The sequence below is a fragment of the Nicotiana attenuata genome, chromosome 3, assembly GCF_001879085.1.
Source record: "Nicotiana attenuata strain UT chromosome 3, NIATTr2, whole genome shotgun sequence".
NCBI classification, from domain to species: domain Eukaryota; kingdom Viridiplantae; phylum Streptophyta; class Magnoliopsida; order Solanales; family Solanaceae; genus Nicotiana; species Nicotiana attenuata.
Genome location: NC_031991.1, coordinates 2,827,542 through 2,842,124, shown reverse-complemented (window position 1 = coordinate 2,842,124; position 14,583 = coordinate 2,827,542). Strand labels below are relative to the sequence as shown.

At 36.6% G+C, this 14,583-nt stretch overlaps 1 protein-coding gene across 1 annotated transcript; it reads left to right on the top strand.

Moving 5' to 3' along the window:
- LOC109224130 lies at positions 7,607-8,719 on the top strand. The gene has a single exon (XM_019388718.1). The coding sequence runs from the start codon at positions 7,607-7,609 to the stop codon at positions 8,717-8,719; it is 1,113 nt and encodes a 370-aa protein (XP_019244263.1).

Sequence of the window (14,583 nt, the reverse complement as noted above, 5' to 3'; positions counted from 1 at the left end):
GGAAGAGCAAGAAACAGAATGTGGTTGCTCGGTCTAGTGCAGAAGCAGAATATCGAGCAATGGCTATGGCGACATGTGAGCTAATTTGGATAAAACAGTTGCTCAAGGAGTTGAAATTTGGCGAGATTAGTCAGATGGGACTTGTGTGTGATAATCAAGCTGCTCTTCATATTGCGTCAAATCTAGTGTTCCATGAGAGAACTAAACACATTGAGATTGACTGTCACTTTGTCAGAGAAAAGATACTCTCGGGAGATATTGCTAAAAAGTTTGTGAAGTCGAATGATCAGCTTGCAGATATTTTCACCAAGTCTCTCACTGGTCCTCGTATTAACTACATATGTAACAAGCTCGATACATATGATTTATATGCACCAACTTGAGGGGGAGTGTTAGAATAGTTATGTAACCCTAATCCCATATGTATTAGGAGTGGGACATGTTATGTATATATATAGGGCTCATTGTATCATGTTTAACATATGAGAATAATATCAATCATATTTTCTCCCGTACATTCTCACAGATATGATATACTATGACGAGACATACTACATTGTCATTTATGATGGTAGGTTTTCTCTATAGACAACACTAGTTTGAAATCTAAGGAGATTGCACCACGATTAAGTTATTTTACAACTAGTGATTTTAACGAATTTTATCTCGTAAAGACCACAACTAACGAGCTGCTAAGGGTTGAAATACTTCTTCCACATGGTAAGCCAACAAGTTTTAAGATTTGGAAGTTGGTTGCAAGCCCAACGACCCAAGAATCCACATTTGTCGAGTTGGACAACTTGGGAGATGAAGCCTTGTTCTTGTCTCGGCATAGTTCAATTTCTGTTTTGGCTTCCAAATTTTCAGGATGCAAATCAAATTCTATATGAATCATCGGTACAATTCGCAGCCTAAGCCTTGGATGTCTTATGTGGACATCATTCACCTTCAAGATGGCACCTTCAACACCCTTCTTTCGTTCAACAAGCAAATTCATGACGAGTACCGCACAATGCCACTAGTGTCGTGGATCGTTCCTACTCCAAATTTTACTACGTAATTTCTTTCATCCGTCCAAGTTTTGGTACACAGAATTGTCCGGCAAAAAGGTTGAGGTGCTTGTAAGCTCGCCTTGACACTACCCTCGTAGGAAAAAATTATCATTTGTTTTGTTAGTTCCATTAATGTCTTTCAGATTCTCTCATTGGTTTTCCTGCTTGGAGGCTTGGGTTGTTTATCCAATATAAGAACTATCTACCTTCTCTGAAATCTGAACGCAATTGATCTTTGATATTAATGAGAATTCTTAGGAAGTTCTATTTTGGTTTTCTTTAGTGGTGTTTTGTTGTTTCTGCATTCATATTGTTACTTTAAATATAATTTTTATTGTGGCTGTTACTTAAATTCTATTGTACGTCGTTACTTGTTTTTTCTCTCACCTTGCCCTTCTTTATTATTAAATAATTTTATTTTATCCTTTGCCTTTTTTTTATATAATATCTTACTTTTTCTTTGTAATATTGCAAGTCCATTCTTCATATTTTTCGTGCATGACATTATAAAATGATAGCAAATATTAAAATCTATCTAAACATTGTACACATTAAAACAATATTGTATAATACAATATATGCGATACGATACATTATGAAATAATACATAATAACCATTCAAACAAGCTGGAAATATAGGACTTTGCAGTATATGGTTAATTGAAGATTTGTGTGAATCGAATAAGCAATTGCTGTTGGATTGAAAAGAGATTAGAGAGGAAGAGAGAAGTTTCACTTCATTTCAGAAGAATGAGAAAGTGTACTGTTACATTGACTAACCAACACCCTATATACACATCATCCTCTAACTAACTCATCAATTTACACGTGTCTAAAAACACACTCTATCTAACTAAATGTAATAACAAATAAATTGACTCTACTCTGTCTATGTAATCCCCATTTCATCACTCCCCCTCAAGCTGGTAGGTGCAAAAACATTGAGCACTCCCAGCTTGCCAACTAGATACTCATATTGTGGTCTTCCTAATCCCTTTGTTAGAATATCTGCTAGCTGTTCTCCTGAAGGGGTATATTGAGTTTTCACCAGTCCCTCCTGTATCTTTTGTCTAATGAAATGACAGTCGATCTCTATATGCTTTGTTCTTTCGTGAAATACTAGGTTTGCTGCTATCTGCATTGCTGCTCTGCTGTCACTGTGCACATATACTGGTAGCTCCACTTCTGCTCCCAATTCTTTCAGTAATGCTGTCAGCCAGACCACTTTTGAAACTGCACTTGCCATGCTTCTGTATTCAGCTTCAGCTGAACTTTTTGAAACTGTGTTTTGCTTCTTTGATTTCCATGACACTGGTGATTCTCCAAGTTTGATTAAGTAACCTGATACTGATTTCCTAGTATTAGGACATGAGGCCCAATCAGCATCACAGAAAACATTGATTTTACATGTATTCTGGCTCCTCAGTAGGATTCCCAATCCTGGTTCCCTTTTAATGTATCTCACTACTCTTATAGCTGCTTCCCAATGAGATCTCTTTGGTTGCTGCATAAATTGACTGAGGGTTTGGACTGAGAATGCAATATCTGGCCTGGACATGGTCAGATACAGCAACTTCCCAATGAGCCTCTGATATTGGTCTACATCTTCCAGCATTTGATCATCTTCTGTGCCCAATAGCTTGTCCAGTTCTGGAACTGTCAGCTTGGCATTTGTTTCTAATGGTGTCCAGGCTGGCTTTGCTCCACTTAGTCCCAAGTCTGAGATTATTTCCAATGCATACTTCCTTTGATTGATCAAAATACCCTTGTTGGATCTGCTGAACTCCATCCCAAGGAAAAACTTTAACTCTCCTAAATCCTTGATTTTGAAAGCCTGTTGCAGGAAGACTTTAGTAGCATCTATTAGCTTCACACTGTTTCCTGTAACTAACATGTCATCAACATATATCAGTATTATCACTATGTCTGATCCTTTCTTCTTGATGAACAAAGAATGATCTAAACAGCTTTGCTTGAACTCAGCTTGCACCAATGCCTCTATCAGCTTCAGGTTCCATTGTCTGCTTGCCTGCTTCAGCCCATATAGAGATTTTACAAGTCGACAAACCAATCCAGACTCCCCCTGACTTGTAAAACCCTGTGGTAGGTCCATATAGACCTCATCATGTAAGTCTCCTTGCAAGAATGCATTGTAGACATCTAATTGTTGGACTGACCAATTATGCATAGCTACCAAAGAAAGGACTGTTCTCACAATGGTGATCTTCACTACAGGTGAGAAGGTTTCATTATAGTCAAGTCCCTCTCTTTGGTTGTACCCTTTGGCTACCAACCGTGCCTTGAATCGTTCTACATCACCATTGGCCTTAAGTTTGACCTTGTAAACCCATTTACAGCCTATAGCTATTTTCCCATGAGGCAATGGAACCAACTCCCAAGTGTTGTTAGCTTGCAGGGCTTGAATTTCAGTCTGCATAGCTTCTATCCACCTAGGAACCTTAGAGGCTTCCTGAAATGTTTTAGGCTCAACAATGGATGATAATATGCCCAAGTATGCCTGATAAGAAGAAGAAAGATTGTCATATGTGACATAGTTGTGAATGGTATATAGAGCAGTGTTGCCTGCCTTCCTTGTGGTGACATAATCTGTCAACCAAACTGGTTCTTTAAGCTCCCTCTGTGATCTTCTAAGAGTGTCAACAGGTGTCTGGGCTATATGATTATTAGGAATCTCCAAGGTGTTAGCCTCCAAGGTGGTAGCCTCTGAGTTTTGGACATCAGTGATACTGTGGTGTTCTGCATCCTGCAACATATTGTCCTCATCTTGCAATTCTTGTGCAGGACTGTCTGAACTTTGTAGATTCCCTGCTTGTTGCACAATGTCTTCTGCATTGTTGTCAGAAATATCCAGCTGATTTGTTCCTGCTTCAAGGCCTTCTATGTTTTCACCTTCAAGACTGCAAATATCATTAGCACAGTGAGGAATACAAGACATGATTTTGTCTTTATCACCATTAGTTGAATCCTGAAAAGGAANATCCTAATGTTTTCAAGTGAGATATGGAGGGATTTCTCCCAAAAAACAATTCATAGGGTGACTTACCACTGAGTGCTTGTGATGGAAGTCTGTTAAAAACATAAAATGCAGCTAGAACACAGTGGCCCCAAAATTTCATAGGAATATGACCTTGGAATTTGAAAGCTCTTGCAACCTTAAGCAAGTGTCTATGCTTTCTCTCTGCTACACCATTTTTCTGAGGTGTGTAGACACAAGTCCTCTGGTGAACTATCCCCATAGATGTACACAATTCCTGCATGGCTGAGTTTACAAACTCTCCACCATTATCACTTTTAATTATTTGTACTACCCCATTAAAATGTGTTTGTATCAGCCTAAGGAATGACTTAAAAACAATCATGACATCACTCTTGAATTGCAAAAGGAAGATCCAGGTTATACGAGAGTAATCATCCACAATTGTCAGGAAAAACTTATTTCCATCAAAGGTTGGAATACTACAAGGTCCCCATACATCTAAGTGCAGCAATTGAGAAGTTTTAGTAGCCCTAGTATTACTTAATGGAAAAGACTGCCTTACATGTCTGGCCATTGGGCAAATATTACAACTATCTATTACACACTTGCAATCCTCCAATTTGTATCCCAAAAGTTCCTTCAATGATCGTCCAGATGCATGTCCTAATCTCTTGTGCCGTAGAGATATGTCCTCCTTAGATGCCTGAACACTCAGCCCTTTGACTACTGGTATGTTATTATCAGTAGTTATAGAAGCTCTTGGTACAAGCAGATAGAGTCCATCTTTCTCCTTACCAATCCCCATCACTTTCCCATTTGAGAGGTCCTGGAATAAGCAAAAATCAGGATAGAAGGATACAAAATAATGTAAGTCCCTTGTTATCTTTGACACTGAAAGAAGATTGTATGCAAATTCTGGGACATACAATACATCTTGCATTTCCCCTGATTCTGTTATTTTACAATTTCCAACATGTGATATAATTGTACATTCTCCATTAGGCAAATGGTCTCTTTTGTCTCTAGTAGGGCTAATATTCTTAATATTAATTAGCATTCCTAAATCTGCTACCATATGATTTGTAGCACCTGTATCAACTATCCAACTCCCTTTTGTCATTTTAGCCATAAAGGAATGGGTTGTACCTGCCATGTTAGCCATCATATCTTTTGAGTGTCCTTGCTGAGCAATTTGACAATCTGATCATACTGATCCAATGTAAGTTGTGGTGCTCTTTGCCAATTTCCTTCCTTGATTGTTTCTGGTATTTCTCCTCTCCTTTCATCAACACCTGCAAAGTTAGGACTAAAGTTTTCAACCTGAACATTATATGCAGTATTTGTGTTCCCCTTCTTCTTATTCTTGAAGTCTTGAGGGTAACCAATTATTTTGTAGCATCCCTCCTTTGTATGCCCTTTCATGTGACAAAAGTCACATTGCACATTCCAGTTTCTCTTCTGCTTTTGGTGGTTCTGGTAGCCTCCTCCTTTACCAGCTAGCAGGGCAGCTAGGTCAACACCTTCACCCACAGCAGAGGTATTAGCCACAGATCTCTGACTTTCCCTTTCAATAAGCATTGCATATGCTTTGTTGATGCTTGGTGTTGGGCTAGTCATAAGAATTTGACTGCGAGCATGTTCATAACTGTCATTCAGACCCATTAAGAACTTCAGTACCTTTTGCTTTTCCATAAACTCAATGAAATTCTTCGACCTATCACATCCACATGGAGGTGGGACCATACTGTCAAATTCATCCCACAAGTTTTGAGTTTAGAGAAATATATCGAAACACTATCTGTTCCTTGATTTATTGTTGCTATAGCCTTCTGTAATTGATAGACCCGCGATGTGTTCACCTAATCGAATCTCTCTTTCAGATCTTCCCACACTTTTCTCGCATCTCTTGCATACAGTATCCCAGTAATCAAATCCTTTGAAACTGAGCTCATAATCCACCCTAGGACAATTGCATTGCACCTATCCCATTGATGACCTAGTTCTGCAATAAAATCTCCTTTTTTCAGACCGTCGATTAATCCCAGCTTGTTCTTTCCTAACAGCTGGATCTCCATCGCACGACTCCAGTTGGAGTAATTTTCAGAACCAGTCAACTGAATCGAAATAATCGGAGCTCCGGTAGTGTCCGACGGGTGAAGAAAAAGAGGATGATTGTGGTCTAGATCTGTTTTTGCCGCCATTTTCAACTGTTCCTCTCAAGCTGCAAATTGAGATCGTGATTATTGTGGAATTATCAAGGTCCTCAGATTCGTATCGCAATCGCGATCTTCCGCTCTGATACCATGAAGATTTGTGTGAATCGAATAAGCAATTGATGTTGGATTGAAAAGAGATTAGAGAGGAAGAGAGAAGTTTCACTTCATTTCAGAAGAATGAGAAAGTGTACTGTTACATTGACTAACCAACACCCTATATACACATCATTCTCTAACTAACTCATCAATTTACACGTGTCTAAATACATACTCTATCTAACTAAATGTAATAACAAATAAATTGACTCTACTTTGTCTATGTAATCCCCATTTCATCATTAATGATACACTTGCTGCAGAAAGTCCTAAATTATACTTGATGGATAAAATATATGGTATGGATTTGAGACATTTTAAGTGAAACAGGAAATGATGGTACAAAGTAAAAAGTCTGAGCCAGAAGCGGATTCAACATTTAAACTTTATGGATCTTGCATGCCACTGAACTCACTGACTCTTTGAATTACTGAAATTTGAATTTATTATATACATTTTTAGTAAATCTTTTAACACATCATACAATATATGAGTCAAAGCTATTGTGCGACTGAACTAATAGCTAATACTATTGTTTATCTGTCCCTGAGAAGGACAAAGTGTTGGTAGCAATAAATTATGTGTGGGAATAAGAAAGAGGCTAATATTGTAAATCCTTTTCAAGCTATGGTACTGTGACAAAACAAAGGCGTGCATTACATTTTTACAGTGCTTCTATGGTGATTTATTTCATGTCAAACCTCGTGATTTTCCCTTAACAAAAGTCAAATATCTCACATAAGACAGCTAAATTCACCTCGAATTGACTCTTCTCGGCATAGGATAAATAATTGAGAGATAGAGCTAACCTATTCATTATGAAAATCAATGCTCCGGACTAAATAGAGCTTACCTACGGCACGTCGGCACCTGGCTTTCTTCAACGAGCTTTCTATCATAAAACGTCTTTGACAAATTAGTGAATTCAAGGCTCGCTATATTGTTTGAGTGAAAACAATATATTGAGCCACACATGACAAAAACAAGGAAATCTGCCTAATACTAGGCAGATATGGGGTTGTGACTAATGCCCTAACATTCAATCCCAAAGCAATTAGAAATTGGAGTCCAATTTTCGAAGAATTTTAATTCCCAGGAGGAGTTGGAGAATCTCCTATTTTCAAGGAATGTAAATATTTTGGCCTTATATAAGGCAACAGAAAAAAGAAAAATTTAAAACAAAGGGATAGTTGTGATTCCTACTCTAACGAAAACACAAGTCCAATCTGTTATTGAAAATACTAATGGGGTCCAAGTTAATATTAAGAGATTGGACAGGGCTTTCGGATTTGGTACTCGACTTGATTTTTCAAAAGTTGCCTTCCTGCTCTGATTGCTTATGCTTTGGCGCTGTGTGTAAATCATGGCTGTTCTTCGTATCCAACAATTATGACGCCCTGCAACAGCGCGGAGATACAAATTCCATTGCAGAACTTCCTCTGTTAATGATCTTTAAAGGTCCAATTGGGGACATGCCGGCCATTAACACAAGCTTATACAGTGTGACCAAAGGTAAAATAGTTTTGGACCTTGAAATACCATTAAGATATTGGACTCACGAATGTGTTGGTTCTTCTCATGGTTGGTTGGCTTTTCAAGCTCCCAATAGTTTTGTTCTTTTCAATCCTTTTACACACGAGAAAATCAATCTTCCTCCTCTTGAATTTGATGCCCATAAAGTTATTCTGTCCAAAAATCCTTCAACCAGTACATATGATTATGAGGTCGCGGCTATGTCCACGTCCTGGACCGAGGATAAAGTGGCTATCCTAAAACCTGGTAGAAAAACCTGGATTCCCATTCATGGAATTATCCGAGGATGCAACGATATGATATACTATGACGACAGATACTACATTGTCACTTATTATGGTAAGGTTTTATCAATAGACAACACTACTTTGAAATATAAGGAGATTGCACCACCATCAACTTATAAGGAATTTAAAGAATTTTATCTCGTAAAGACCACGACTAACGAGCTGCTAAGAGTTGAAATACTTCGTCCACATGCTAAGCCAACAAGTGTTAAGATTTGGAAGTTGGTTGCAAGACCAACGACCCAACAATCCATGTTTGTCGAGTTGGACAACTTGGGAGATGAAGTCTTGTTCTTGTCTCAGCATTGCTCAATTTCTGTTTTGGCTTCCAAGTTTTCGGGATGCAAAGCGAATTCTATATTCTATATGTATCGGTATGGCTCGCCGTGTAAGCCTTGGATGTTTTGTGTGGACTTTATTCACCTTCAAGATGGCACCTTCAACACTCATTTTTCATTCAACACGCAAACTCATGATAAGTACCACACAATGCCACCAGCATTGTGGATCGTTCCTACTCCAAAGTTTAATACGTAATTTCTTTTATCTGTCCAAGTTTTGGTGCACATAATTATCCGATAAAAAAGTTGAGGTGCTTGTTAGCTTGCCCACACACTACTAGTTAATAATGTTCCATGCATTAATGTCTTTTGGATTTTTTTTTTTTTTTTTTTTTGTTTTGTTTTGTTTTTCCTGCTTGGAGGCTTGGGTTTGTTTATCCAATATAAGAGCTAATGTGACTATCTACCTTTCTGAATATTGATGAGAATTCTTGAGAAATTCTTTTTTGTTTTTCTTTCTAATTTTTATGGTGGATATATTTTACTTTGTAGTTAATGGTACACTTGCTGTTGAGAAACTATCTGATCTTCTCGAGCACATAATAGGTAATTGAGAGATAGAGCTAGCCTATTCATAATGAAAAATCAATGCTCCGTACCAAAATCAAGGCAGATTTGGGATTGTGACTAATGCCCTAACATTCAATCCCAAAGCAATTAGGAATGCAATTTCGTAGACTTAATGTCCAAATCAAATAACATAAACCTTGTATGAAAATAACATCCAGTTTCGAATCAACACACGATTTAATAGTCGATAAAAAATTAAATCAAAATCCATATGCGTTCTCTATAAGGCTGCTAGGGAAAAGTTTTTTGTGCTGAAATCTGATTATGGGGGCAAGATCCAGCCCAAAAAACTTTTCTATGAAAATTTCATTTGTCTCTAAAAATCCTAACTTTGCCATATAAATTAGAACGGAGAGAATATCACTTAGGCCGCCCATCCAATAGAAAACTTATCTTCCAGACTGCACTATAGCCGATTGGCCACAAGTTTCTAAAAATTGTTAGGCAACGTGTATTAATCAAAATCAATACTGTTAAGGAAAAACAAGAGGAAGAAGAAATAGAATAAATAATTCCGAGTCCACAATTTGCTTGTGTGTCCTTAAGGAATTTTAACCCCCTAACAGTTGCCAAGGTAATGGATTAAATCCTCCTAGGATAAAACGAAATAAATCTTCCTGCGACAGTGGCAATACTAGAAGCAGGATACCAACGAACTCAAAGAGCGTCACTTACAATTTTCAAGGAACAAGAAAGCTCAAGATTTTTTTTTTGGATTAATGAACTTGCAGAGAGAGGGAAAGTGATTTTGTAGTTTCTGAATTTCTGAATTTTTAGAATGGAAGCCATGCCTGAATTTATAGGCAATTGTTGGCTTTATGAAAAGGCATGGTGTCTGTTCATTGTGAACAGACATCTGATAGGAAGAGGCAATTGTTGGCTTTGTGAAAAGGTATGGTGTCTGTTCACTGTGAACAGACATCTAATAGGAAGATACGTTCTTTTAAAGTTACTTATTAAACTGTGTCAACTAGTTTAACCAAATAAACCGGGTCAGTTTTTGAAGCCCAACCCAGTCCATTTAATTTCCCACCATTACCGAATTCACACTACTCATCTTTAAAGCCCAATGATTTAAAAGTCCAACAAAAATGACACCAGGTAATCACTCTAAAAGGTTGTTATTTAAAAATTAGCCAGTACGTTTTGAATTTCAATTTTTCAGTACAAGTTTTCGGAACAAAACTTTGATGGTTGCTCCTTATCCTCTCGTTCTCATAGGATAACCATAGTCGATCGGCCACGTTTTGATGTAAAAAAATTTCTAATAAAGATTCGAAAAATAAAATATGAGAAATCAACTAATACTAATAAAATTATTTCTAAAAGAATATTTAAAAAAAAATTCAAACATCTTTTCTTTGAAAAATGTTTTTCTATAAACTTTTCAAAACTTCAAGTTACAAAAGCGCAACCATCGGGACCATCTTGTGTATCCGATACTTGTCTTAGGACTCGACTAATTTGACGTTGCATCGGAAAGTTTTAATTTGAAAGTAAAATAATCTCTACTAAAGACGACTTCATCCAAAAAAATTAAACATAATAAGACTTCTGATTAAAAATGAAGGAATTTACCTACAATAATGGTGGACCATCTTGTTTTCATAACTGAAACACTCTTTCCAAATAGTTCTGTAAAAAATAATTTTGACCCTTTTGTTTTTTAAAGTTTTTTTTTTCAATCACTTCTTTTATTATCCAAAACTATGCCTCTTTGCAAGTAAATATTTAATCGGTTTCAATTTAAAGTTCTTATTCGGCTCTCCAAAATATTTTTCAAAATCAAGTTGTGTCAAGTCCAAACATCATCTTATCTTTCTTTCAACAAACATCATATATATTATTTACTTCCAAAATTAAACTCATAAATTCTCCAAAATTTAACTAAAATCAAATCTATTTCCAATATACGCACAATGGAACTATTGGACCTTCGATTGGAGGTAAGGAATATTAGCTGGCGAAAAAGAAAAACCTCTCCTTATCATAGTTTATTATATGCCAATTTTCTATTAAATTATATAAGAAAACAATTAAAATGTAACCATTAGAGGGAATCAAATCATTTTAACGAAGAAAGCAATTCCATCCTCTATTTTAAAAGGTAGAATTGGGACTCGCCCCGGGGCGGAGCACTCGTAAAACGTCCCCGGGCTTATGTGTGGGGCTTAGTTCCGTGAGACTTACGCCTTGGCCATCGGGGCTTACGCCCCGAACACGCCCAACGCCCAGCGTACTGAGATCGCCTAATAGAACTTTATGCAATTTTATATAATTAACCTTGTAAATTCTCAAATTTGCTTAATAAATCGTTGACTATTCAAAATTACTTTTTTCTTAATCATAAATCATTAAGTTGAGAGTATTTTATGTCATAATTAAAATAAAAATTATTGCACGTTATCCACTAAGACTACCATGATAGTTAATTTTAAATAAATCTTTCATTTAAAAGGTATTTATTTATTAACTTTTGTTATGTCTTTAATATATAATAGTCCATAATTTTTTATAATTATTTTTTAAAATATTTTTTTTCCACGTTTACGAGATACAATACTTATTAGTTTAATAGTCAGTATTAGCTAGTAACTATTTACAAATAATTAGTTATCATCGTATTGTATGGTAAATTATGTGTCGCTTTATTAACTTGTTGAAACTTAAAAATAAATGATGCTAGAGAATCATATTTAAATTATGAATTATGTTTTTATATAAATTCTCTTTCAAATAGAAAGCATATTAAATAAAAGGAGTATTTTAAGAAAAATATCAAATTATAATATTCGAAATTCTTTCTAAGATTCATTACTCCTTAACAGATGCATATAAGATTTCATATCGAATACATTACTTTTGATGTTTGAGTTGTAACGACGTTGCTGCTAATTTGCATATTATGATATATGTCATACTTTTCGTATTATTCATAGTTGAATTATAATTTATAAATATTTTAAATAGATTTATTTGTTATAATTTTGTGATTTTAATATAATTTTATAATTATTTTTATTTATACTATCTTAAAATCTTGAAATCAGTAAATAAAGATCCGTGGGACTTACGCCCCATGTCTCAGGGCTTACGCCTCGCCTCGTCAGAGGTAAAACGCCTCGCCTCACGCCCAACTATGCCTTATAAAAAGGACAATGCGGACGTTGCAAATATAACCTGAGTATTATGCCCAGAGTCGAATCCACAGAGAATTAACCTATCAATCACTATCTTTAGACCTACTAAACTCTTTAGAGTCAATTTCCCAAATGTTGAGAATCACAGTTGATGGTGTTTTTAATAACTAAGATTAACAGTAACTAATAGCTGCAAATTAAAGATGCTAAGCTGTAAACAATAATGAGAAAGTGCTAAGGTAATGATTTCCCCTATTGATGGAACTCCTTCTGTTTATGCTTCATACAAATTTACCAACACATCTCTATCAATCTTGAACGCTCTTCTTACCGTAAATCTCTCCCGAGTAATCACAGTAATTTACTAGTTGCATTCTCCCGAGATACACTAGCTTGCTTTATTTAAAAAAATTCACTTTAGATTACACCCAAGGCTTCGTTATCCCTAATCCCGCCTTTAAACCCTCGGTTATTGATCCCTCATATACTTTGGGAGTGGTGTTGTTCAACAATTACCTAAATATGCACTCTCTCCCGAGTTATGCACACTAAATAGGCACAGCTAATTGAGGATCCTGTCAATTAACTACAACAAACACATAGTTGAACAAATAGAGATTGGAACTAGCAATTTGTATTCACATAAACAAGAAGTTCATCCCCAATAGGTTTCATCAAAACCTTAGACAAAGGATTTAGCTACTCATAACTATGGGTAAACTAACTAAAACAATATTCATCATAAAACTTGCAAGAAAAATCAAAGAAAAGAAGAAAGATGTTTTGGGTGATCTCTCACAATTGTTTTCCTTGCTAAAATATTCTCCAATACAATCCTTGCCTCCTTTGGGCGAAGTCTAATATTTAAAATAGGGTTTTGGGCTAAAAATCCCGTGTTTTGCACTTAAGTCCCTGAACTTTTCTGCCTCTACCGCGGTTCTGCCGCGTTCGCGGTCAAATCGCGGCCACACACCTTCTCTGAATCTCAACTTATCCGCGACCGTCTTCTACCGCAGTTCTGCCGCGGCCGCGGTGGAACCGCGGCGGTCCTTCTTCAGGCCTGGCTTGAGCTGCTTCGCTTGGTTCACTTGGCAAAATTTTACGATTGGCCTCTTTTTCTCCATATTTGATCCCAAAAGTACTCCATAGCCTTCTCTTGTCATATATCACCTGCAAAGCATGAAAAGCATTAATCAGAGCATTTTGTTATCACTTTTATCATCAAAACTATACAAGAAGGTGGTTCTTTAGGGCCTAATTACAGTTAAATTCACCTATTATCAACACCCCACACTTAAACCTTTGCTCGTCCTCGAGCAAGTTAAACCACACTTCTAGGCCTAACCGTTGGATGCATTGCCCCAAGTTTATGCTATACCCGCCATTATGAACGAATAACCTAAGCAGTGCAATAGTCACACTCAGATGCAGACTCTAACGCCATGACACACTTGTGCTTACTCTAGTTACTCTAACAGAGGTGAAAACTCACTTTTTCTTCCTGAGTCACATGCCCTCACATCACAAATCTGAGAGAAGTTCCACACACAATAAATTAAGCAACAAGGAACCATAGATAGACAGAATTCACTCACTCTCAGCAAAGAACATTCACATGCCACACAGATACACCATAGGCTTGCCCCTCGTGTAATACTCTACTAATCGAGCTGTTCAGTCAAAGATCAAAAGGTCTTTATTTGGTTGTAATGTCGGCTAATGGACGGGTATGATATATTTGGATATAGTGACTAACCTCCCTCAGCACTTTTAATACAAACTTCCTTTTGTTTCAATTTCCATGTTCAGCCCAATCGTTCTTCCATATTTTGTTGCATATTTGCCCCCCACTTTTCTTTAGGTGCACTGGCCTTTTTCTCTTTTCTTTTCTTTCTTCTTTTTTTTTCTTTTCGTTTTGTTTTGTTTCGTTTTCTTCATCTCTCTCTTTTTTTTAACAGCCATTGCACCATTCAAGTATTTCTTTCCTGATTCCCCTTTTTCCACTCCCCTACTACCCCACACTTTGACTTTTGTATGTTCTTTAATAATTCAAGTGCTTCTAGGAGGTACAGGTTCAACCAATCAATTTATTCAAACACAGGGATATAGGTCATTATAGGGTTATCAAAGAATAGGCTTCAGGCTCAAAGGGGTTAACTATGGCAATATGTACAGGTGGATTCACAATTATACAGGCTATACAAAGAAATGCCTCAATCATCTCTAAAACCAAACAACTTCTATTTCGCTTTGCAAACACACAGGGCAAGTTCTAGGTATCGCATGCAAGCACAGAATGCAAGTAATAGCTCACACACATTTGGCATGTAACTCATTCCGAATCAGTTTA

Bases quoted from the DNA above. Each gene is read 5' to 3' on its own strand.
- LOC109224130 (XM_019388718.1), top strand. From the start codon at position 7,607: ATGGGGTCCAAGTTAATATTAAGAGATTGGACAGGGCTTTCGGATTTG.